Genomic DNA, 25,629 nt, shown 5'->3' with positions numbered 1-25,629 from the left:
TTAACTTGTCATTTACATTAGGTATATCTCCTAATGCTATCCCTCCCCCAGCCCCCCACTCCACAACAGGCCCCGGTGTGTGATATTCCCCACCCTGGGTCCAAGTGTTCTCATTGTTCAATTCCCACCTATGAGTGAGAACATGCGGTGTTTGGTTTTCTGTCCTTGCGATAGTTTGCTGAGAATGATGGTTTCCAGCTTCATCCATGTCCCCAAAAAGGACATGAACTCATCCTTTTTTATGGCTGCATAGTATTCCATGGCATATATGTGCCACATTTTCTTAATCCAGCCTATCATTGATGGACATTTGGGTTGGTTCCAAGTCTTTGCTATTGTGAATACTGCTGCAATAAACATACGTGTGCATGTGTCTTTATAGTAGAATGATTTATAATCCTTTGGATATATACCCAGTAATGGGATGGCTGGGTCTAATGGTATTTCTACTTCTAGATCCTTGAGGAGTCGCCACACTGTCTTCCATAATGGTTGAACTAGTTTACAGTCCCATTAACGGTGTAAAAGTGTTCCTATTTTTCCACATCGTCTCCAGCACCTGTTGTTTCCTGAGTTTTTAATGATTGCCATTCTAACTGGTGTGAGATGGTATCTTATTGTGGTTTTGATTTGCATTTCTCTGATAGCCAGTGACGATGAGCATTTTTTCATGTGTCTGTTGGCTGCATAAATATCTTCTTTTGAGAAGCGTCTATTCATATCCTTTGCCCACTTTTTGATGGAGTTGTTTGATTTTTTTCTTGTAAATTTGTTTAAGTTCTTTGTAGATTCTGAATATTAGCCCTTTGTCAGATGGGTAGATTGTAAACATTTCCTCCCATTCTGTAGGTTGCCTGTTCACTTGAATGGTGGTTTCTTTTGCTGTGCAGAAGCTCTTTAGTGTAATTAGATCCCATTGGTCAATTTTGGCTTTTGTTGCCATTGCTTTTGGTGTTTTAGTCATGAAGTCCTTGCCCATGCCTATGTCCTGAATGGTATTGCCTAGGTTTTCTTCTAGGGTTTTTATGGTTTTAAGTCTAACATTTAAGTCTTTAATCCATCTTGAATTAATTTTTGTATAAAGTGTAAGGAAGGGATCCAGTTTCAGCTTTCTACATACGGCTAGCCAGTTTTCCCAGCACTATTTATTAAATAGGGAGTCCTTTCCCCATTTCTTGTTTTTGTCAGGTTTGTCAAAGACCAGCTGGTTGTAAATGTGTGGTATTATTGCTGAGGGCTTTGTTCTGTTCCATTGGTCTATATCTCTGTTTTGGTACCAGTACCATGCTGTTTTGGTTACTGTAGCCTTGTAGTATAATTTGAAGTCAGGTAGCATGATGCTTCTAGCTTTCTTCTTTTGGCTTAGAATTGTCTTGGCAATGCAGGCTCTTTTTTGGTTCCATATGAACTTTAGTTTTTTCCAATTCTGTGAAGAAAGTCATTGGTAGCTTGATGGGGATGGCATTGAATCTATAAATTATCTTGGGCAGTATGGCCATTTTCACGATATTGATTCTTTCTATCCATGAGCATGGAATGTTCTTCCATTTGTTTGTGTCCTCTTTTATTTTGTTGAGCAGTGATTTGTAGTTCTCCTTGAAGAGGTCCTTCATATCCCATGTAAGTTGGATTCCTAGGTATTTTATTCTCTTTGAAGCAGTTGTGAATGGGAGTTCACGCATGATTTGGCTCTCTGTTTGTCTGTTATTGGTGTATAGGAATGCGTGTGATTTTTGCACATTAATTTTGTATCCTGAGACTTTGCTGAAGTTGCTTATCAGCTTAAGGAGATTTTGGGCTGAGACAGTGGGGTTTTCTAAATATATAATCATGTCATCTGCAAACAGGGACAATTTGACTTCCTCTTTTCCTAATTGAATACCCTTTATTTCTTTATCCTGCCTGATTGCCCTGGCCAGAACTTCCAACACTATGTTGAATAGGAGTGGTGAGATAGGGCATCCCTGTCTTGTGCCAGTTTTCAAAGGGAATGCTTCCAGTTTTTGCCCATTCAGTATGATATGGGCTGTGGGTCTGTCATAAATAGCTCTTATTATTTTGAGATACATCCCATCAATATCTAGTTTATTGAGAGTTTTTAGCATGAAGGCTATTGAATTTTGTCGAAGGCCTTTTCTGCATCTATTGAGATAATCATGTGGTTTTTGTCTTTGGTTCTGTTTAAATGATGGATTATGTTTATTGATTTGCATATGTTGAACCAGCCTTACATCCCAGGGATCAAGCCCACTTGATCATGTTGAATAAGCTTTCTGATGTGCTGCTGGATTTGGTTTGCCAGTATTTTATTGATGATTTTTGCATCAATGTTCATCAGGGATATTGGCCTGAAATTCTCTTTTTTTGTTGTGTCTTTGCCAGGCTTTGGTATCGGGATGATGCTGGCCTCATAAAATGAGTCAGGGAGGATTCCTTTTGTTTCTGTTGATTCAGTAGTTTCAGAAGGAATGGTACCAGCCCCTCTTTGTACCTCTGGTAGAATTCGGCTGTGAATCCGTCTGGTCCTGGACTTTTTTTGGTTGGTAGGCTATTAATTATTGCTTCAATTTCAGAGCCTGTTATTGGTCTATTCAGGGATTCAACTTCTTCCTGGTTTAGTCTTGGGAGGCTGTATGTGTCCAGGAATGTATCCATTTCTTCTAGATTTTCTAGTTTATTTGCATAGAGGTGTTTGTAGTATTCTCTGATGGTAGTTTGTATTTCTGTGGGGTCGGTGGTGATATCCCCTTTATCATTTTTTAGTGCATCTATTTGATTCTTCTCTCTTCTGTATTAGTCTTGCTAGCAGTCTATCAATTTTGTTGATCTTTTCAAAAAACCAGCTCCTGGATTCACTGATTTTTTTGAAGGGTTTTTTGTGTCTCTATCTCCTTCAGTTCTGCTCTGATCTTAGTTATTTCTTGCCTTCTGCTAATTTTTGAATGTGTTTGTTCTTGCTTCTCTAGTTCTTTTAATTGTGATGTTAGGGTGTCAATTTTAGATCTTTCCTGCTTTCTCTTGTGGGCATTTAGTGCTATAAATTTCCCTCTACACACTGCTTTAAATGTGTCCCAGATATTTTGGTACGTCGTGTCTTTGTTCTCATTGGTTTCAAAGAACATCTTTATTTCTGCCTTCATTTTGTTATGTACCCAGTAGTCATTCAGGAGCAGATTGTTCAGTTTCCATGTAGTTGAGTGGTTTTGAGTGAGTTTCTTAATCCTGAGTTCTAGTTTAATTGCACTGTAGTCTGAGAGACAGTTTGTTATAATTTCTGTTCTTTTACATTTGCTGAGGAGTGCTTTACTTCCAACTATGTGGTCAATTTTGGAATAAGTGCGATGTGGTGCTGAGAAGAATGTATATTCTGTTGATTTGGGGTGGAGAGATCTGTAGATGTCTATTAGGTCTGCTTGGTGCAGAGCTGAGTTCAATTCCTGGGTATCCTTGTTAACTTTCTGTCTCATTGATCTGTCTAATGTTGACAGTGGGGTGTGAAAATCTCCCATTATTATTGTGTGGGAGTCTAAGTCTCTGTAGGTCTCTAAGGACTTGCTTTATGAATGTGGGTGCTCCTGTATTGGGTGCATAAATACTTAGGATAGTTAGCTCTTCTTGTTGAATTGATCCCTTTACCATTATGTAATGGCCTTCTCTGTCTCTTTTGATCTTTGTTCGTTTAAAGTCTGTTTTATCAGAGACTAGGATTGCAACCCCTGCTTTTTTTGTTTTCCATTTGCTTGGTAGATCTTCCTCCACCCCTTTATTTTGAGCCCATGTGTGTCTCTGCACATGAGATGGGTCTCCTGAATACAGCACACTGATGGGTCTTGACTCATTAGTTTGCCAGTCTGTGTCTTTTAATTCAAGCATTTAGCCCATTTACATTTAAGGTTAATATTGTTATGTGTGAATTTCATCCTGTCCTTATGATGTTAGCTGGTTATTTTGCTCATTAGTTGATGCAGTTTCTTCCTAGCATTGAAGGTCTTTACAATTTGGTATGTTTTTGCAGTGGTTGGTACCGGTTGTTCCTTTCCATGTTTAGTGCTTCCTTCAGGAGCTCTTGTAAGGCAGGCCTGGTAGTGACAAAATCTCAGCATTTGTTTGTTTGTAAAGGATTTTATTTCTCCTTCACTTATGAAGCTTAGTTTGGCTGGATATGAAATTCTGGGTTGAAAATTCTTTTCTTTAAGAATGTTGAGTATTGGCCCCCACTCTCTTCTGGCTTGTAGAGTTTCTGCTGAGAGATCCGCTGTTAGTCTGATAGGCTTCCCTTTGTGGGTAACCTGACCTTTCTCTCTGGCTGCCCTTAACATTTTTTTCCTTCATTTCAACTTTGGTGAATCTAACAATTATGTGTCTTGGAGTTGCTCTTCTTGAGGAGTATCTCTGTGGTGTTCTCTGTATTTCCTGAATTTGAATGTTGACCTGCCTTGCTAGTTTGGGGAAGATCTCCTGGATAATATCCTGAAGAGTGTTTTCCAACTTGGTTCCATCCTCCCCATCACTTTCAGGTATACCAGTCAAATGTAGATTTGGTGTTTTCACATAGTCCCATATTTCTTAGAGGCTTTGTTCATTTCTTTTTACTGTTTTTTCTCTAAACTTCTCCCTTCATTTCATTCATTTGATCTTCAATCACTGATACCCTTTCTTCCAGTTGATCAAATCAGCTACTGAAGCTTGTTGCATGTGGCACGTAGTTCTCATGCCATGGTTTTCAGCTCCATCAGGTCATTTAAGGTCTTCTCTACGCTGTTTATTCAAGTTAGCCATTCGTCTAATCTTTTTTCAAGGTTTTTTTTTTTTTTTTTTTTTTTTTTTTTGAGACGGAGTCTCGCTCTGTCCCCCGGGCTGGCGTGCAGTGGCCGGATCTCAGCTCACTGCAAGCTCCGCCTCCCGGGTTCACGCCATTCTCCTGCCTCAGCCTCCCGAGTAGCTGGGTCTACAGGCGCCCGCCACCTCGCCCGGCTAGTTTTTTGTATTTTTTAGTAGAGACGGGGTTTCACCATGTTCGCCAGGATGGTCTCGATCTCCTGACCTCGTGATCCGCCCGTCTCGGCCTCCCAAAGTGCTGGTATTACAGGCTTGAGCCACCGCGCCCGGCTTTTCAAGGTTTTTAGCTTCTTTGTGATGGGTTCGAACATCCTTCTTTAGCTTGGAGCAGTTTGTTATTACCGATTGTCTGAAGCCTTCTTCTCTCAACTTATCAAAGTCATTTTCCATCCAGCTTTGTTCTGTTGCTGGCGAGGAGCTGCGTTCCTTTGGAGAAGAAGAGGTGCTCTGATTTTTAGAATTTTCAGCTTTTCTGCTCTGGTTTCTCCCCATCTTTGTGGTTTTGTCCACCTTTGGTCTTTGATGATGGTGATGTACAAATGGGGTTTTGGTGTAGATGTCCTTTCTGTTTGTTAGTTTTCCTTCTAACAGTCAGGACCCTAAGCTGCAGGTCTGTTGGAGTTTGCTGGAGGTCCACTCCAGACCCTGTTTGCCTGGATATCACCAGCGGAGGCTGCAGAACAGCAAATATTGCAGAACAGCAAATGTTGCTGCCTGATACTTCCTCTGGAAGCTTTGTCTCATAGGGGCACTGGGCTGTATGAGGTGTCAGTCAGCCCCTACTGGGAGGTGTCTCCCAGTTAGGCTACTCAGGGGTCAGGGACCCATTTGAGGAGGCAGTCTGTCTGTTCTCAGATCTCAGACTCCATGCTGGGAGAACCACAACTCTCTTCAAAGGTGTCAGACAGGGAAGCTTAAGTCTGCAGAAGTTTCTACTGTCTTTTGTTCAGCTATGCCCTGCTCGCAGTGGTAGAGTCTACAGAGGCAGGCAGGCCTCCTTGAGCTGCAATGGGCTCCACCCAGTTCAAACTTCCTGGCCACTTTGTTTACCTACTCATGTCTCAGCAATGGCAGATGCCCCTCCCACAGCCTCGCTGTGCCTTGCAGTTTGATCTCAGACTGTTGTGCTAGCAGTGAGCGAGGCTCCATGGGCGTGGGATCCTCTGAGCCAGGCGTGGGATATAATCTCCTGGTATGCTGTTTGCTGAGACTGTTGGAAAAGTGCAGTATTTGGGTGGGAGTGTCCCGATTTTCCAGGTACCGTCTGTTACAGCTTCCTTGGCTAGGAAAGGGAATTCCCTGACCCCTTGCACTTCCCAGGTGAGTTGATGCCCCACCCCACTTCGGCTCACACTCCATGGGCTGCACCCATTGTCTGACAAGCCCCAGTGAGATGAACCAAGTTCCTCAGTTGGAAATCCAGAAATCACCTGTCTTGTGCATCGCTCACGCTTGGAGCTGTAGACTGGAGCTGTTCCTATTTGGCCATCTTGGAACCTCAAGCGCTGTGGTGTTTTTGTTTTGTACAAGCTTCAAAATTACTACTTTGGAATGAGAGGTATATTTGAGTTGGCTGGCTGTCAGTTTACCATTTATTTCTCTTTAGCCAAGAGATCATTATTATAATGTTTCAAATAATTTTCCACTTAAATTATACCATTTTCTCTACATCCAGCTGTTCAGTATATGCTTAGTAAACCACAGGACTGGTAATGAGGTGTAATAAAGTACATTAAAATGAAATAATCATTTTATTCTTGTTAGGATTATAAATTACTTTTCTCTTAAAATACCTTCAAAATACAAAATTCAGGGCACTAAATCTGGTGGTAGACAACTCAACAACTAATATTTTACTGAGTTTTTTTATGTGTAAAATACTGTTTTAGAAATAAGTGCGAATAGGTCTACAGTATGGTCCTATCCTAAAGAGATTTACACTGACTTAATACCCTCCCTACCATTGTGTAGTTAATGCAAATAATTTTTTTTTAATGGAAGATGTGAGTAAGGCTTTTCTGAAGTTTAATTTCTCAATATTTAGCTTAATAGGTGTTTCTTTCTGTGATGCTCTGGTTTGTGTTTGGGTATATGCTTAACTGAAATCATCATATAATTGTATCTACTTACTACATTCCTCTAGCAACTGCAAAATTATTACTGTACCTTTGAAAATGCCAGTTGGTCCACTTGGTGGGAACAATATCTGTTACCATGTCTAAGGGCTCACAGTGTATTAAGTACTGTGCCCTATCTGCTTTCTGTACATTATCACTTTTATTCCTTCTAGTAAACCTGTGCAGTAGACATGAGTTTAGTTTTTTTGCATTTGAAGAGTTAGGTTAAGAAGTGTTGGTTTGGGAGGCTGAGGTGGATGGATTGCTTGAGCTGTGGAGTTCAGGACTAGCCTGGGCAACACGGTGAAACCCTGTCTCTATTAAAAATACAAAAATTAGCCAGGTGTGGTGGCATGTGCTTGTAGTCCCAGCTACTTGGGCGGGACAATCGCTTGAACTTTGGAGGTGGAGGCTGCAGTGAGCCGAGATCCTGCCACTGCACTCCAGCCTGGGCGACACACTGAGACTTTGTCCCTCTACCCCCCAAAAAAGAAAGGTTGGGTAATTTGTCCACGGTCACAAACATTTTTTTAAGATGTAGTTTCCCTCTTGTTGCCCAGGCTGGAGTGCAATGGCACCATCTCAGCTCACTGCAACCTCTACCTCCCGGTTTCAAACGATTCTCCTGCCTCAGCCTCCCAAGTAGCTGGGATTAGAGGCATGTGCCACCTCACTCAGCTAATTTTGTATTTTTAGTAGAGACGGAGTTTTGCCATGTTAGTCAGGCTGGTCTTGAACTCCCGACTTCAGGTGATCCACCTGCCTCAGCCTTCCAAAGGGAGGCTGGGATTATAGGTGTGAGCCACTGCGCCTGGCCCAAACTTTTTAGTGTTAGAGATGTGCTTTGATCCCAAAGTTTCTGACTCAAGCTGGTATGCTGCATTGGAAAAGTAGTTGGGTCTTTAAAAAAAAAGTTTTTTTCTCATTAATAATGTAGTTCATGATTGCAAAAAAAAATTAGAAAATATATAAAGGCACACAAAAGGAAAGGAAAATCACCTGTAATTTTACTAAACAGAGAAAACACTGTTAACATTACATTTTATATGTATATACAGCTGTGTATTACATAACAGGGATACATCGTGAGAAATGTGTTGTTAGGTGATTATGTCATTGTGCAAACATCACAGTGTACTTACACAAACCTAGATGATATAGCCCACTGCACACCAAGGCTGGATGGTACAGCCTGTTGCTTCTATGCTACAAACCTGTATGACATGTTGCTGTATTGAATACTATAGGCAACTGTAACACAATGATAAGTATTTTTCTATCTAGATGTAGAAAAGATAAAGTAAAACTATGGTGTAAAAGATAAAATTGGCACACCTATATAGAGCACTTATCATGAATGGAACTTGCAGGACTGGAAGTTGCTCTGGGTGAGTTAGTGAGTAGTGAGTGAATCTGAAGGCCTAGGACATTACTGTACACTACTGTAGGCTATTAACACTGTACACTGAGGCTACACTAAATTTATTTAAAAAGAGTTTTCTTTTTTTTTTGAGACGGAGTCTCGCTCTGTCGCCCAGGCTGGAGTGCAGTGGCGTGATCTCGGCTCACTGCAAGCTCTGCCTCCCAGGTTCACGCCATTCTCCTGCCTCGGCCTCCTGAGTAGCTGGGACTACCGGCGCCTGCCACCACGCCCGGCTAATTTTTTGTATTTTTAGTAGAGACGGGGTTTCACTGTGTTAGCCAGGATGGTCTCGATCTCCTACCTTGTGATCTGCCCGCCTCGGCCTCCCAAAGTGCTGGGATTACAGGTGTGAGCCACTGCGCCCGGCCAAAAAAGGTTCTCTTTCTTCAGTAAGAAATTAACCTAGGCTGGGCACAGTGGCTCACACTTGTAATCAATCCTAGCACTTTGGGAGGCTGAAGTGAATATCGCTTAAGGCCAGGAGTTTGCGACCAGCCTAGACAGCATAACAAAACCTCATCTCTACCAACAACAACAACAACAAAAAAATTGGCTGGGTGTGGCAGTGTGTGCCTGTAGTCCTAGCTACTTGGTGAGCTGAAGTGGCAGCATTGCTGGAGCCCAGGAGTTCAGGGCTGCTGTCAGTTATGATTGTGCCAGTGTACTCCAGCCAGAGTGACAAAGCAAGACCCTGTCTCAAAAGAAAAATTTTTTAATGAAATTAACTGTAGTTTACTATAACATTCTTACTTTAGAAACTTTAAAAAACTTTAAACTTCTTGATTCTTTTGTAATAAACAGCTTAAAACAAACACATTGTACAGCTGCACAAAAATTGTTTCTTTATATCCTGATTTTGTAAGCTTTTTTCTTTTATTGATTAATTGACTTACTGACAGAATCTTACTCCTCTCTTCAGGCTGGATTATAGCTCACTGCAACCTCAAATTCCTGGACATAAGTGTTCCTCCTGCCTCAGCTTCCCAAGTAGCTAGGACTGCTAATTAAAAAAAAATTTTGTGTAGGGATTAGTGGCGGAGGGTCTTACTATGTTACTCAGGCTGGTCTCGAACTCCTGGCCTCAAGCAGTCCTCCTGTCTCAGCCTCCCAAAGTGCTGTGATTACAGGCATGAGCCACTGTGCTCAGCCACTTTTTTCCATCTTTATATTTTCTAAAAATGTTTTTTGTTAAAAACTAAGACAAATGTATTAACCTATGCCTATACACAGTTAGTCATCAGTATCACTATCTTTCACCTCCACATCTTTTCCACTGGAGGGTCTTCAGGGGCAATAATTCATGGAGCTGCCATCTGTAGTAACAATGCGTTCTTCTTGAAGGACCTCCTGAAGGACCTGCCTGAGGCTGTTTTACAGTTAACAAAAAAAAAAAAGTAGAAGGAGTACGCTCTAAAATAATGATTAAAAGTACAGTAAATGTTTACATATTTACTAGTAACATAGTCATTTATTATTGTTATCAAGTGCTACATATTGTACATTATTGTATGTGCTCTACTTTCCTGCAACTGGCAGCTCAGTAGGTTGTATACACCAGTGTTTCTACAAACACAGTAATGTATGGCACTAGGACATTTTGACAGCTAAGATGTCACTAGGCAATAAGAGCTTTTCAGTTCCATTGTCATTCTATGAAACCACTCATATATGCAGTCCGTCATTGCCAAAATGTTGTTATGCTGTGCATGACTGTCCATATATAGTAGATCCTCATTATTTACAGATTTGTGCTAAAATGTTTTTGTACCTCCTAAAGCCAATACTAAAGGTGCTTTAGTCATTTATGCTCAGCAGAACAGCAACAAATTTTGAGTCACCTGGCATGCATGTTCCCAGCTGAAGTCGAACAAGGCCACACTGCCCTCTTGTTTCAGCTTCATTAAGAGATGACCAGAGGGGCCAGGCGCAGTGGCTCACGCCTGTAATCCCAGCACTTTGGGAGGCCAAGGCAGGCGGATCACTAGATCAGGAGATCGAGACCATCCTGGCTAACACGATGAAACCCCATCTCTACTAAAAAAAGAAAAAAAAATTAGTGGGGGTGGTGGCGGACGCCTGTAGTCCAGCTACTCAGGAGGCTGGGGCAGGAGAATGGCATGAACCTGGGAGGCGGAGTTTGCAGTGAGCCAAGATCACACCATTGCACTCCAGCCTGGGTGACAGAGCGAGACTCATCTCAAAAAGAAAAAAAAAAAAAAGAGATGACCAGAGGACAGAGACTGCAGGGAGCAGTACAGGGTAGTGCAAGAAGCTCTGGCCCTGGGGCCAGTTGTGAGTGGGGAGGGGGCATTTGAATCTCAGCTCTGGCACTTGTTTTTGGAGCAACCTCAGACAAGTCACTTAAACTTTTCTCATTTGTAAATAGAATCTACCAGGATAAATTGGTTTTAGGACTTAAGACTATAATCAATCCATGTATATATATGTACAAATTTTCCCATGGAGCAGTGGTTCAGTGTTTGCCAATTCATTGTGGAGATTTTATAGAACATAACTATCACTAATAACAAGAATCAACTGGCTGGGCATGGTGGCTCATGCCTGTAATCCCAGCACTTTGGGAGGCCAAGGAGGGCGAATCATTTGGGGTCAGGAGTTCAAGACCAGCCTGGCCAACATGGTGAAACCCCATCTGTACTAAAAATACAAAATTGGCTGGACGTGGTGGCACGTGCCTGTAATCTCAGCTGCTTGGGAGACTAAGGCAGGAGAATTGCTTGAACCTGGGAGACGAAGGCTGCAGTGAGCTGAGATTGCACCATGCACCACTGCACTCCAGCCTGGGAGACAGAGTGAGACTCCGTCTTTAAAAAAAAAAAAAAAAAAAGGAAATCAACTATAACAGGGTATGTATGTGTATCTGGAGAGTTTCTTTTTATGCATGAATGCAGAGGTCTATATTCCCTTTTTTTGGCACTATAAATGGATACATACTGTACCTTGCTTTGTACGTGTTTTTCATTTAATAATATGCTATCAACATTTTCTATTACTGTGAAATGTTGTTTTATAGCATGATTTATGACATTTAGGAAATATGTTTTGAGCACATACTGTTTTGCCACTAGGTGGGGGAGACAGACATGAAAGAATGCCCAATTACAATTGGCCAATTACAATTTTTTTTTTTTTGAGACTAAATCTTGCTTTGTTGCCCAAGCTGGAGTGCAGTGGCACGATCTTGGCTCACTACAACCTCCGTCTCCTAGGTTCAAGCGATCCTCCTGCCTCAGCCGCCCAAGTAGCTGGGATTATAGGTGCCTGCCACGACACCTGGTTAATTTTCATATTTTTAGTAGAGACTGGGTGGATTTCACCATGTTGGTCAGGCTGGTTTTGAACTCCTGACCTCAAGCAATCCCCCCACCTCGGCCTCCCAAAGTGCTGGGATTACAGGTGTGAGCCACCCTGGCCTGATTACAAATTTTATAAGATCTGCAAAGGAGAAGCACAGGTTCCTATGAGAGTGTATAATGGGAAAATCTAACCTCTTTTGGGATCCTCAGAGGAGGCCTCTGGGGTATTTGCATTTAAGCTGGGAACTGCAAGCTGTCAGTGTAGAGTGGGCAAGAGCGGTGGAGGCTGGGAGTGTGTAGAGTACCCACTTTCCTACTGACCTTTGCTTGCTGAGCGTTGAATAAAACCAAGCTTTGAAGGAACCGTTGAATAATTTTTTTCACAGTTCTTGGATATAGGCTAGTCTCTGTATATATCCTTAATTCCTTAGGATTAACCATTCCAGAAGTGGAATTACTTGGGCAGATGGTTAGCACATATTTTGAGGTTTCTATTAGGTATTGTTCAAATGGTGTACTCATTTCTCTTACTTTCAGCGACATAGGAAATTGTTATTTTAATGTTTGCTTTAGTCAGTTTTAAGACACAGATATAGCCTATTATTTTATTTACTGCTTCCATATTGCTTGTCTTATTTTAGAATATTTAGATAACCTTTGTACTTGTAAAGTATTACAAAGAGTACATTTTCACCTATTTACACTGGAAAATAACTTCATTAGATAAAAAGAAGCTAAATGTATAAAATTATTAGAAAAATATCTCTAGTAGTATATAGAAGATAATTATGTTATAATTATCTAGGGCATACTATGGAAATATTAATTTTTTTGGAGGTCCTTCTAATACATCTGTGAAGACTTCTGCAAAACTAAAACAACTAGAAGAAGAGAATAAAGATGCTATGTTTGTGTTTTTATCTGATGTTTGGTTGGACCAGGTGGAAATATTGGAAAAACTTCGCATAATGTTTGCTGGTAGGTCTTATTTTTTTTCTTCTTTCTTGAACTCTTATGAGGGTTCATGTCTTAAAACTTTTTGAGTATTCTATTTAAAAAAAAACACTGAGTTAACAATGAGATAATTTAGATTTCATTTTAAAGACTTAAATTTTTACATTAAGAACAAAACCTGTGTGTGTGTGTGTTTATAGTCATGATAAATAAGAATTAGTCCTGAAGTTCAAGACCAGCTGGCCAACATAGTGAGACCCCATCTCTAAACAAAAACAAAAACAAAAACAAACTGGGTTTAAGTGTGAGCCTATTACCTTGGACATGTTACTTAACCTAAGTCTCAGATTATATGGACATTCTAAGGAGTAATTAAGCCAGTGCAGGCCTGGCCTATAGTAAGTGCCCAATAAATGAGTACTGTTATTAGTATTATTTTAATAAGTTATTAAAATGTTATTTTAATTAAAATAAATTTTTATTATTAAAAAGTCATGGTTAAAGGTTTTTAACTTGATTTGTAGACTAGAAAAGTATTGTTCATTACTCTTTTATTCTTTAGGTTATTCACCAGCACCTCCAACCTGCTTTATTCTGTGTGGTAATTTTTCATCTGCACCATATGGAAAAAATCAAGTTCAAGCTTTGAAAGGTATTAAGTGTTTCTATAGTCATATAAACTAAAGTAATAAGGAATTATCCATAATATTTTAATTAAGAATATACAGAATTGTGTCTAATCAAATATAATTTTTATGGCATTATATGCAAATTTAATTCAATACCTTTTTAAAATTTTAGATTCCCTAAAATCTTTGGCAGATATAATATGTGAGTACCCAGATATTCACCAAAGGTAATGATCTCACCACTGTATATTTTTTTTTTGCTTTAAAAAAACAAAAAATGAATTTTGTTATATCATATCAGCAATAATTATTACAAAACTAAGGAAGAAAGATAAAGTTGAGAAAATTAAAAGAGCTAAGAGATAAAGTTATCCTCACATTGTACTAGAGGTTTATAATGAAAAGTATTGAAAGGGATAGAGGTAATTTCAGCCATACTTGGAATTTCTTTGTGACATTACTCTTAAGACTCTAGAGCTTCACTCTCCAATATGATAGTCACTGGCCACATGTCTCTTTAAATTTAAGTTTAATTGAAGTTAAATAAAATATAAAATTCAGTCCATCAGCTATGCTAGCCACAATTCAAGTGTTCAATTGGACAGTGCGGATATAGAACTTTTCTATCATCACATTACTAGACAGTGTTGGTCTGGAGACTTAATAGTTCATTTATTATAATGCATGAAATTTAAACATTTTTTAATTTTAAAGTGAAAACAAAGGGAATAACTTGTTTTTAAGCTATTGGATAGTGTTACAATAATATTTTGAAATGAATTGTGTTGAATTTTGCTACAGTAGTCGTTTTGTGTTTGTACCTGGTCCAGAGGATCCTGGATTTGGTTCCATCTTACCAAGGTAAGTTTTGTTCAAATTTTTGCAACAGTGTAGAAAATGTTGTAAAATTTAAAAAGATAAACTATATCACATAAATTGTTTTTATAGGCCACCACTTGCTGAAAGCATCACTAATGAATTCAGACAAAGGGTACCATTTTCAGTTTTTACTACTAATCCTTGCAGGTAAGAATTAGTATTTTGTGTTACACATTTTTCCTTTCATTTAAAAAATAATTCAGCCAGCTGCGGTGGCTCATACCTGTAATCTCAGCACTTTGGGAGGCCGAGGCAGGCAGACTGCTTGAGCTCAGGAGTTCCAAGGCCAGCTTGGGCAACACAGTGAAACCCATCTCTACAAAAAATACAAAAATTAGCTGGGGGTGGTGGCACACGCCCGTGGTTCTACTCAAGAGGCTGAGATGGGAGAATCGCTTGAGCTTGGTCGGTGGAGAGGTTGCAGTGAGCTGAGAGTGCACTACTGCATTCCAGCCTGCAGCCTGGGCGAGAGTGAGACCCTGTCTCAAACAAAAAAAACAGCACAAAAAACCTAACTTGATTCCTAAAGTGTGTCTCTGAATTTCAACTGTTATGGAATAAATACAAGAAGAAAATTTATTTTTGTTTTAGGTTTCTCAAAACTTTGAAAATAGTTTAACTATATTTAAATAATTTATTGGTAGTGAATTCAGACTCTTGAATAATGGATAGCGATTTAAAAATAGATACTATTATTACACATCCTTTAAGAAAGGTTACAAAGGAAGAATACAAAGATTACTTATTTACTGTTGGTGTTGCTCATTGTAATAATAAATTCTTCCTATGGGAATACTGTCAGAGTCAGCCTTGGTTCGCCTGTCTTTTCTGCCTACATTCACTTCTTTGCTGGCCTTCTCCAGTGTCCTCTGGCTTTAAGTATCATCTGTGTATTGACACCTCCCACATTTATATTTCCACCTCAACCTACCTTCCAAACTCCAGACTCAGGTATCCAGCTGCCTACTTATCACCATCCCAACCTAAGTGAACTCCTGATCTTCCTCCCCACCAGTGCCCCTAACCTCTTCTGTAGACTTCTCCATCTTAGTTCGTGGCACCTTCATGGCCTGAATAACAATTATTCCAGTTGTTCAGGCCAAACACTTCAGGGTTTCTCTCACATATGTTTTTTCAGGAAGTCCTATTAACTTCAAATTATATCCAGAATCTGCCACCTGTCTATACCTCCACCTCCACAACCCTCTACCACAGTGGTACCTAACCTTTTTGGCACCAGGGACTGATTTTACAGGAGACAGTTTTTCCAGAGACCCCAGGGGGGTGGGGGTGATTTTGGGATGATTCAAGCATATTACACTTATTGTGTACTTTATTTCTATTATTATTACATTGTAATATATAATAAAACAATTATACAACTTACTATAATATAGAATCAGTGGGAGCCCTGAGCCTGTTTTCCTGAAACTAGATGGTCCCATCTGGGGATGATGAGACAGTGACAGATCATCAGGCATTAGATTCTTATAAGGAGTGTGCAGCCTAGATCACTCACATGTGCAGTTCACAACCGGATTCGTGCTCCTGTGAGAATCGAATGCCCCTACCGATCTGACAGGAGGCAGAAGTCAGGATGTAATGCAACTGATGGGGAGCGGCTGTAGATACAGATGAAGCTTTGCTTGCTTGCAGCCTGCTGCTCACCTCCTGCTGTGTGGTCCAGTTCCTAACAGACCATGGACTGCTACCAGTCCGTGGCCTGGGGGTTGAGGAGCCCTGCTCTGCCATCTTGTCGGCCTGGATTATTACAATAGCCTCCTAATTGGTCTCCAGCTTCTACCCCTTCCCCTCCATATTCTACTCTTAATGCAGTGTGAAAGTGATCCTGTAAAGCATAAGACATATCCAGTCCATCTTCCTGATCCTGGAAAAAGGGCCCCCTCATGTGATTTAGTGACAGCCGTATCCTTGCAGTGGGAATCAAGGCCCTGTGTGATCTGGCCCCGTTCTCTTTCTGATTTCCTCTCCTCCCCATTTACTCCAGCTACCCTAGCTTCCCTTCTGTTCCTCAAGGATGCCAGGCAAGCTCCAGTCTGAGGGCCTGTGCTACATCTGTTCCCTTTGCCTGCAGTGCGCTTCCTCTGGATATCTGCTTGACTAAGTCCCTCTTCCGCTTCAAGCCTGTGCTCAGGTCACACTAAATTATGAGCCCTGCCTGTTCTGATCATCCTATTAATATGCCAGCCTTCTAGGCTCTCTCTTCCTACATATGTTATCCCTCTTAGCCTGTCTTTTTCTTTTTCTCATACACTTAATTATCTTAAAACACACTATATAATTATGTTTGCTTTTTATTTTCTTAGCCCCACTCTTCACTAGAATGTAAACTGTATGAGGGCTGGGATCTCTTGGTTCTGTTCGCTAATCCCTAGAATGGGGTAGGCATATATTAAGAGCTCAATACATAGCTGTTAAATGAATGGATGAATAGACAGACTTGGTTGAAGTTTTGTATGGTGAACAGTTGATGTGGGAATGGGGTTGTATTCTAAGAGATTTTACCTTTAAAATTAATCTCATTTTTTTCTGAGAAGTCAAATTCAACTACTGTTTTCATTTCAGAATTCAGTACTGTACACAGGAAATTATTGTCTTCCGTGAAGACTTAGTAAATAAAATGTGCAGAAACTGCGTCCGTTTTCCTAGTAGCAATTTGGCTATTCCTAATCATGTAAGTGAAACATCTTTTTTATTAAACTGTCTTACATGTTGCATTATATAAAATTTTATTAAGCCACTTAATAATTTGTCCTTGGGTTAGGACATTTATTTATGGTTCAAAATAGTTTGAACATACTTTTGTCAGTAAGTTAATTTTTGTTAGTGAAGTCAGTGTTTCGCAGCTTTCTACCAAAGTGTATACCCTAAAGGACAGAGAAAAGCTGAGAATAAGCAGAAAATTTCTTTCAAGCTTTGTGTTTTGTCTTTTAAACTCTTAAATCATACTTTAAAATATATATATATATTTGTTTTAATAAACTGTTCTTATTTATCCCATTGGTTACATATTTTATATAGTATGTCCATATCACAAGAATGTGCAGTATTTATCTTGTAGCTTCAAGGTTTCCTCACATACAGTTATCAATCCCAGGTTACATATACCCCCATTTGAGAAATATGGAAATAGATGTTACAGAGCATTTGTGTTATTCATTTTATAATATTTAAAGTTTATGGACCAGGCGCAGTGGCTTATGCCTGTAATCCCAGCACTTTGGGAGACTTGTTTGAGGCCAGGAGTTTGAGACCAGCCTGGGCAGCATAATGACGTATATATATGTTATTAAATGAAAACTCATAGATTTTTTTTCCCCTAAAATACAGAATAGTTTATTTTGTTTTTAAATTAGTGTCTCCCAAAGCTCTGTGAGTCAAAGCTTTCCTAGTTGTTTCTCAAATTTTCTGGTTCCTTTTGGTTTAATTTGAAATTATTTGTTTAGCTATTTTCACTTTTGCAAATGAATTGAAGTTTGCTTTGTTTTGTGCTCTTTTGTAGTTTGTAAAGACTATCTTATCCCAAGGACATCTGACTCCCCTACCTCTTTATGTCTGCCCAGTGTATTGGGCATATGACTATGCTTTGAGAGTGTATCCTGTGCCCGATCTACTTGTCATTGCAGACAAATACGATCCCTTCACTATGACGAATACTGAATGCCTCTGCATAAACCCTGTAAGAATGTAGTTAATCTTATATAGTCATTATTTGTCAAGATTAGAGTACATTTTTTAATTTAAAATATATATTTAATAAAATTATTGTTGAAGTAAAAATATGCTATTAATGAAACACTGAATTAAGTTTCTATACACAGAAAGTTGGTATACACAGAAAGTTCTTAAATTTTCAGTATAGTATGTGACTATAAAGTAATGTGACTTTAAAAAAAAAAAAAAAAAAACCATACCAAAACATGAATCCAAAACAGTATTTTCTCCTCTTTAAAACTTATATTGGGATTCCCTTCTGGGAATTGCTTCAGAGTCTGTATATTGGTGGTACCTGTCCTTTGAAAATGATTTTGATTTTTAGAAATTGCACAGGTCCCAAAAATCTAAGCCTGATTAATGTAGAAACCTCATTGGTACACATTTTATTACTTTTTATGTAGAACCTTGAAATTGCTTCAGAATCTTGACGTTGCTTCAGAATTTCTACAGAAATATAATTGACTTTTAGGCTGGGCGTGCTGCCTCATGCCTGTAATCTTAGCACTTTGGGAGGCTGAGGCGGGTGGATCATGAGGTCAGGAGTTCAAGACCAGCCTGACCAACATGGTGAAACCCCATCTCTACTAAAAATTACAAAAATTAGCTGGGCGTGGTGGCGCACACCTGTAATCCAGCTACTCGGGAGGCTGAGGCAGGAGAATTGCTTGAACCCGGGAGGCAGAGGTTGCAGTGAGTGGAGATCACGCCATTGCACTCCAGCCTGGGCAACAGAGCGAGACTCCATCTCAAAAAAAAAGAAAAGAAAAAAGAAAAGAAATATAATTGACTTTTTGAACTTGAAGAATAAATACTGCATAAACAATGACATAAATACAGTTATGTCAAACAAAATATTATCTCCACTAGTGATTTTTGAATTGCATGCTTCCTTGATTCTTGTGAATTTTAGACTTTACTAATTTTTTGTTTCATCTGAGTAATTTCTAGAAACATCATGCCTTAGTTTTGGCATGATGCAGGACTTGTAATCCTAGCACTTTGGGAGGCCGAGGCAGGAAGATGGCTTGAGTCCAGGAGTTCACAACCAGCATGGGGAACATAGGAAGGGCCTGTCTCTACTTACTTTGCTTTCCTCAAACACACAGTTTGTCCGGCTTCCTCTAAGACATGGCTTATCAACCTTGGCACTTTTGACATTTTGGACCAAGTAATTTTTGGTTGTGGGGGCTATCCTGTGTACTGTAAGCTGTTTAGCAGCACCTCTGGCCTCTATCCAATAAATGCCAGTAGCATCCCCCAGCTGTAACAATCAGAAGTGTTTCCAGACATTGGCCAAATATCCCCGAGGGACAAAGTAGCCCTGGTTAAGAACGTCTGCTTTGGCCAGGCACGGTGGCTCACACCTGTAATCCCAGCACTTTGGGAGGCCGAGGCGGGCAGATCACGAGGTCAGGAGATCGAGACCATCCTGGCTAACAAGGAGAAACCCCATCTCTACTAAAAATACAAAAAAAATTAGCTGGGCATGGTGGCGGGCACCTGTAGTCCCAGCTACTCGGGAAGCTGAGGCAGGAGAATGGCATGAACCCGGGAGGTGGAGCTTGCAGAGAGCCAAGATCCGCCACTGCACTCCAGCCTGGGGGACAGAGTGAGCCTCTGTCTCCAAAAAAAAAAAAAAAAAAAGAAAGAACGTCTGCTTTAAGGATGAACACAGTTAACTGATTTGGTTTTATTGCTTAGAAATTTATGACCTCATTTTTATTCACATTGAAATAGTCTTTCATAGTGATCCTATTTCCTTACTTAAACTTTAAGCATTCTCCTAGTTAATGCTCTATTTGAATACAACTTATTTCTGAATTTTTCTACTTTTTCATTCCTGTGAGTAAACCACCACCTCCTACACCATCATTATATCTTTTTTACCTTATTTATACCTTTTGGGCAAGCTCAAAACTAGCTTTAGACATTACTTCATCCTTTCTTGATATTTATTCACATTAACGAATGCCTGCTATAGGCTAGGCGCTGGGTTCAGTGCTTGGGGCACAAAGACTGAAAAGACAGGGCCTCTGCTCAGCCACTTGAGAGTTTCATAGTAGACAACTGTATGTGTGATTATTGCTCAGTTGCTTTACAGGCACATAGGAAGGGAATCAAACAGGCACATAGGAATGCAAATCAGATTTGCATTAGAGGGAGGGGCAGGAAAGACTTCTTGAACTTGCTGATTGTCTCACATGCATATTTGGCATTACACAGTCTGTTTATTTCTTATACTAAGTAGGCTCCTCCTCAGCATTTCCAACCTCATCTTTTAGCATAAGACTGTCTAGCCAACTTGAAAGACTTGCTTCAAGTGGAGATATTTTATAGGAACAACTCTGTACAGAGATCATGTAAAAATCTGTTGTGTTACTTTATAGTCACATCTTGTCATTTTTAAATCATAACCAAGGAATTTAATTTAAAAAACAGGGATTATTTTATAAAACTTGAGTATTCGGCTGAGCACGGTGGCTCATGCCTATAATCCCAGCACTCTGAGAGGCCGAGGTGGGCAGATCACATATGCCCAGCTGTTCAAGACCATCCTGGGCAACACAGTGAAACCCCATCTGTCTTTACAAAAAATACGAAAATTAGCTAGGCGTGGTGGCCCACGCCTGTGGTCCCAGCTACCTGGGAGGCTGAGGTGGGAAGATCGCTTGAATCCTGGAAATGGAGGTTGCAGTGAGATTGCCCCCACTGCACTCCAGCCTGGGTGATGAGAGTGAGACCGTGTCTCAAAAAAAAATAAAATAAATAAATAAATAAAATAATATATATATATATATTGTGTTTTAAAAAATTTATTTAAAAAAAAGTTGGAATATTCACTTACAGACATTTTTCTCCCCCAAAGGGCTCTTTTCCAAGAAGTGGATTTTCATTCAAAGTTTTTTATCCTTCTAATAAGACGGTAGAAGATAGGTAAGTGTGTGCACAGACACAGTAAAAAAGATCTTTCTCTAGGTGTTAAATTACTGAAAATGAGATGTTCTATCAGTGTGTTGAGATTTTTTGAAAATGTCTACACTGGCCTGTAAGAAATATTATCAGCTGAGCTTATCATGGTTATGCTGTGTGACATAGAATTGTGCATACATGACAGTACGTTTGTGTTGAAATAGATCAAGAACTGTTTTTTGGGGGACATCTCAGGCCAGCTGTGGAGGTGGGCTAGTTCTCTTACAGGCTGACTCCTGATGCTGTTCTCATTCTTCTGAGAGGTCAGCCCTACTTTCCCTTAAATTGACAGTGAGGGAGCTGTGTGTGAGTCTGGTGATGGTATGGGGTTGGAGTTACAGAAAGGTCTTGGGAGAGAAGACAATAACCAGCTAGTGGGTAGTAGTTTTCAGAGTGATCTATATAGATCACCCACATCAGAATCCTCTGGGGTCCTTGTTAAAAATGTTAAGTTTTAGGATTTAACCCCAGACTCATCAAATGACTTTCTAATTGTAAAGAATAGGCATTTTAAATATTATTTCCCTTGATTTCAGACATCCTAACGTGATTTCTCAGATAACTATATTTTGAAAAAGCTCCCACCACTGGTTAAGAACAAGTGACCAGGCAGGGTGCAGTGGCTCACACCTGTAATCCCAGGACTTTGGGAGGCCGAGGTGTGCGGATCACGAGGTCGGGAGTTCGAGACCAGCCTGACCAACATGCTGAAACCCTGTCTCTACTAAAAATACAAAAATTAGCCGGGCATGGTGGCATGTACCTGTAATCCCAGCTACTCAGGAGGAGGCGGCTACGGCAGAATTGCTTGAACCTGGGAGGTAGAGGTTGCAGTGAGTGGAGATGGTGCCACTGCACTCCAGCCTGGGCAACAGAGTGTCTCAAAAAAAAAGAACAACTGACCAAATCAAGTAACTCCCCTTCAGATTCTCGTCAGAGAATATAATCTTGAACACAGCCCAATTGTCTTTTTCTTTTTGGAATTAACATATTTATTTAAATAAAAGTGAATACAAAATGAGTAACAAAATTTTCAAAATAATGCTTACAAATATAAAATTAAAAAGGAGGCCGGACACTGTGGCTCAAGTCTGTAATCCCAGCACTTTGGGAGGCTGAGGCGGGCAGATCACCTGAGGTCAGGTGTTTTGAGACCAGCCTGGCCAACATAGTGAAACCCCATCTCTACTAAAAATACAAAAAACTAGCCAGGCATGGTGACACACGCCTGTTGTCCTAGCTACTCAGGAGGCTGAGGCAGGAGAATCTCTTGAACCCAGGAGGCTGAGGTTGCAGTGAGCTGAGATTGTGCCACTGCACTCCAGCCTGGGTAACAGAGCGAGACTCTGTCTTAAAAAAAAGAGAGAAAAGGAAAAACACCTCTGTTTCCTAATCCTGAAACCATGATTAAGTTTCTTAAATATATTTATTTTAGAAAATTTTTATGCCCATATTCTTGCTGCTTAATACTCATGGAAGATTTAAGTCCATTTATTCTATGATATATTCTAAATTTTATTCTTGAATTTGCTTATTTTACATACAGCTGATTCTTGCTGTATTCCAAGCACAGCTTAGTTCTTGGAATATAGGCAGATAGATATTCTCATAAAGGTCATAGATATTCTAGCCCCTAGTTTTATGAAAGCCTAATGTGTATTTGATTTTACCTAGCCCACACTGAATACTTAAAAAATTGATTTGGAATGGATTTAGGTAAGGGACAGACATATGCTCTTTTCCAGCCCACCTGTCTACGCTGGATATCCTGAGGGCACTTGATTTTGTGACCTCAGGACTAAGTCAACTCTGAGGGCTGTCAGCCTGGAGCATATGGTCTTGTCTACTGTTAGAATGACTTTTACTAAAGTAAGATTTGGCATAAAACTTGTAGACATAAAACGGTCTGCAGCCATTCGTGGTGACTCACACCTGTAATCTAGCACTTTGAGAGGCTAAGGCAGGGAGATGGCTTAAGTTAGGAATTTAAGACCAGCCTGGGCAATATGGCAAGGCCCTTTCTCTACAAAAAATACAAAAAATTAGCTGGGCGTGGCAGTCCACACCTGTAGTCCCAGTTACTGGGGAGACTGAGGTGGGAAGATCACTTGAGCTCGGGAGTCAGAGGTTGCAGTGAACTGTGATTGGTCCACATTGCACTCCAGCCTGGGTGACAGCTGTTAAGTACCCTGTCTCATGGTACTTGTAGTTGATGCTCACTCTTTGTCGAACTGAAATAGTTGCTTCCTTTATCTGCTGTGGCCTCAGATGCTGAAAGCCTTGACATAATTTCCAAACTATAATTTTGTATTGGTAACTGGGGAATCTTTTCAATGCTAGATCAAACAAATTGATCTAAGTTTATGTTTTGGGAAAACAGAAAATTTCAAGATATATTGAAATAATCTGGTCTTCTTGCCACTTAGTTTCTTCTAAGAAGCCTTCTGTTAGAATATTTGCGAAATTATATTGTGGAATTAATCACAGAAATGTAGTCAAAGTTGATAAAATTAACCCTGTTTCAAACTACTTTCAAGTAGTTTTATTTAAAAACAATATTGGTGATGTAGTGGAGGAAATACACATTCTCACATGTACTTGGTCAGAATGAAAAGTGGCAAAAACCTTTTCGGAGGACAATTTGACAAGATTTATTAATGCCTACACCAACAATTCCACTTTTAGGAATTTATCCTAAAAGGAATTTATCCTTAAGATATACTTAAGCCTATGTATACAAGTACATCATGTAGAATTAGGTACAATTGGCTTTTTACTGCAGTTTTTTTTGTGAGACGGAGTCTTGCTCTGTTGTCCAGGCTAGAGTGCAGTGCCACAATCTCAGCTCACTGCAACCTCCATCTCTCGGGCTCAAGCGATTTTCCTGCCTCAGCCTCCCAAATAGCTGGGATCACAGGCACACACCACCACACCCAGCTATTTTTTGTATTTTCAGTAGAGATGGGGTTTCACCATGTTGACCAGGCTGGTCTCAAACTCCTGACCTCAGGTGATCCACCAGCCTTGGCCTCCCAAAGTGGCTGGGATTACAGGCATGAGCCACTGTGCCCAGCCTTTTTACTGCAGTTTTTATACCAAGAAATTTTAAAAATGTATATATATCTAAATGTACCTATTCAGAACTTTCTGATTTACTTAAATTTCAAAGCCTTAAAGAATTAAATATAGATAAATATAATGTATTTACTACTAATGGAAAAAAGGTGTAGAAAGTATGCATAATATCATATCACTTCTGTGTTTTTAAAGCATAAGACCACATATACATGTGCTTACATATGATTAGACTTACTTTTTTTTTTTTTTTTTGGAGATAGAGTTTCGCTCTTGTTGCCCAGGCTGGAGTGCAGTGGCGCCATCTTGGCTCACCGCAGCCTCCGCCTCCCGGGTTCAAGAGATTCTCCTGCCTCAACCTCCTGAGTAGCTGGGATTACAGGCATGCACCACCACACCCGGCTAATTTTGTATTTTTAGTACAGACGGGGTTTCTCCAGGTTGGTCGGGCTGGTCTCAAACTCCAGATCTCAGGTGATCCATCTGCCTCTGCCCCCCAAAGTGCTGGATTATAGGCGTGAGCCACCGCGCCCGGCTACCTTTTTTTAAAATTAGTCTACCTTTATAAGAACATACAGTTGTCGGCCGGGCACGGTGGTTCATGCCTCTAATCCTAGCACTTTTTGGGAGGCCGAGGCAGGTGGATCACTTGAGGTCAGGAGTTCGAGACCAGTCTGTCCAACATGGTGAAACCTCGTCTCTACTAAAAATACAAAAATTAGCTGGATGTGGTGGTGGGTGCCTGTAATCCCAGCTACTCAGGAGGCTGAGGCAGGAGAATCACTGGAACCTAGGAGGCAGAGGTTGCAGTGAGCCGAGACTGCGCCATTGCACCCCAGCCTGGGCGACAGAGTGAGACTCCATCTCGGAAAAAAAAAAAGATATACACTTGCTTTTTGGGGAGCAGAAAAGGGGCGTGAGAATGACTTATTTTTTAGAGTCTCCTTTTGAATTTGAAACAGTGTGTATGTACTGACCTACTTTTTAAAATCAATTATACCTATTTTTAAAAATTAACTACAACTAAGTATTAGTAAGTGTACAACTTAGGTTTCCAAATATTTTTCTTTTCCTATTTTCAGCAAACTTCAAGGCTTTTGAGATCTTGAAGACCATCTGAAGAAAATTCATCAGTTTTCTGCTTAACTCTGTATCTTATGTGATTTTGATATTACAATAAAATTATGGTAAACTTTAGGATGTTCTGCTTAAATCTGTATTTTGTGAAATTTTGATACTAAGTGAGAAATATGATGGTATACCTTAGAAAGTTTTCTAGGAAAAATATTTTCTGCATATTTTTAAGAAAAATATATGGGGGCCAGGCATGGTGTCTCACACCTGTAATCCTAGTGCTCTGGGAGGCCGAGGCGGGTGATCACCTGAGGTCAGGAGGTCAAGACCAGCCTGGCCAAGATGGCAAAACCCCGTCTCTACTAAAAAAAAATACAAAATTAGCTGGGCATGGTGGCGGGCACCTGTAATCCCAACTACTCGGGAGGCTGAGGCAGGAGAATCACTTGAACCCAAGAGGTAGAGGTTACAGTGAACCAAGATCGTGCCATTGTACTCCAGCCTGGGTAACAGAACAAGACTCCGTCAAAAAAGAAAGAAAGAAAGAAAGAAAACTATGTGGATATGTGTTAAGATATACTCTTTTTTTTTTTTTTGAGACAGAGTCTTGCTCT

The 25,629-nt window shown here is 40.1% G+C and overlaps 1 protein-coding gene across 4 annotated transcripts in view; it reads left to right on the top strand.

The window, feature by feature from the left end:
- POLE2 (DNA polymerase epsilon 2, accessory subunit) overlaps positions 1 to 25,138 on the top strand; it is a 52,188-nt gene extending 27,050 nt beyond the window's left edge. For 3 of the 4 annotated variants that reach the window (XM_037983932.2, XM_007986616.3, XM_037983934.2), the window contains 9 exons: positions 12,502 to 12,674; positions 13,213 to 13,302; positions 13,452 to 13,506; positions 14,081 to 14,140; positions 14,228 to 14,305; positions 16,745 to 16,853; positions 17,682 to 17,858; positions 20,763 to 20,830; positions 25,024 to 25,138. In XM_037983932.2, coding sequence (XP_037839860.1) covers positions 12,502 to 12,674; positions 13,213 to 13,302; positions 13,452 to 13,506; positions 14,081 to 14,140; positions 14,228 to 14,305; positions 16,745 to 16,853; positions 17,682 to 17,858; positions 20,763 to 20,830; positions 25,024 to 25,042 — 829 coding nt within the window. In that variant the 3' untranslated portion in view covers positions 25,043 to 25,138. The remainder of the gene's footprint in view (positions 1 to 12,501; positions 12,675 to 13,212; positions 13,303 to 13,451; positions 13,507 to 14,080; positions 14,141 to 14,227; positions 14,306 to 16,744; positions 16,854 to 17,681; positions 17,859 to 20,762; positions 20,831 to 25,023) is intronic. The other variant, XM_037983933.2, reaches the window with a different exon arrangement.
- The last annotated feature ends 491 nt before the right edge of the window (positions 25,139 to 25,629 follow it).

This window comes from Chlorocebus sabaeus, chromosome 24 (genome assembly GCF_047675955.1).
Source record: "Chlorocebus sabaeus isolate Y175 chromosome 24, mChlSab1.0.hap1, whole genome shotgun sequence".
NCBI classification, from domain to species: domain Eukaryota; kingdom Metazoa; phylum Chordata; class Mammalia; order Primates; family Cercopithecidae; genus Chlorocebus; species Chlorocebus sabaeus.
The sequence above is the reverse complement of the archived record's forward strand: the minus strand, read 5'-3'. Positions and strand labels throughout refer to the sequence as shown.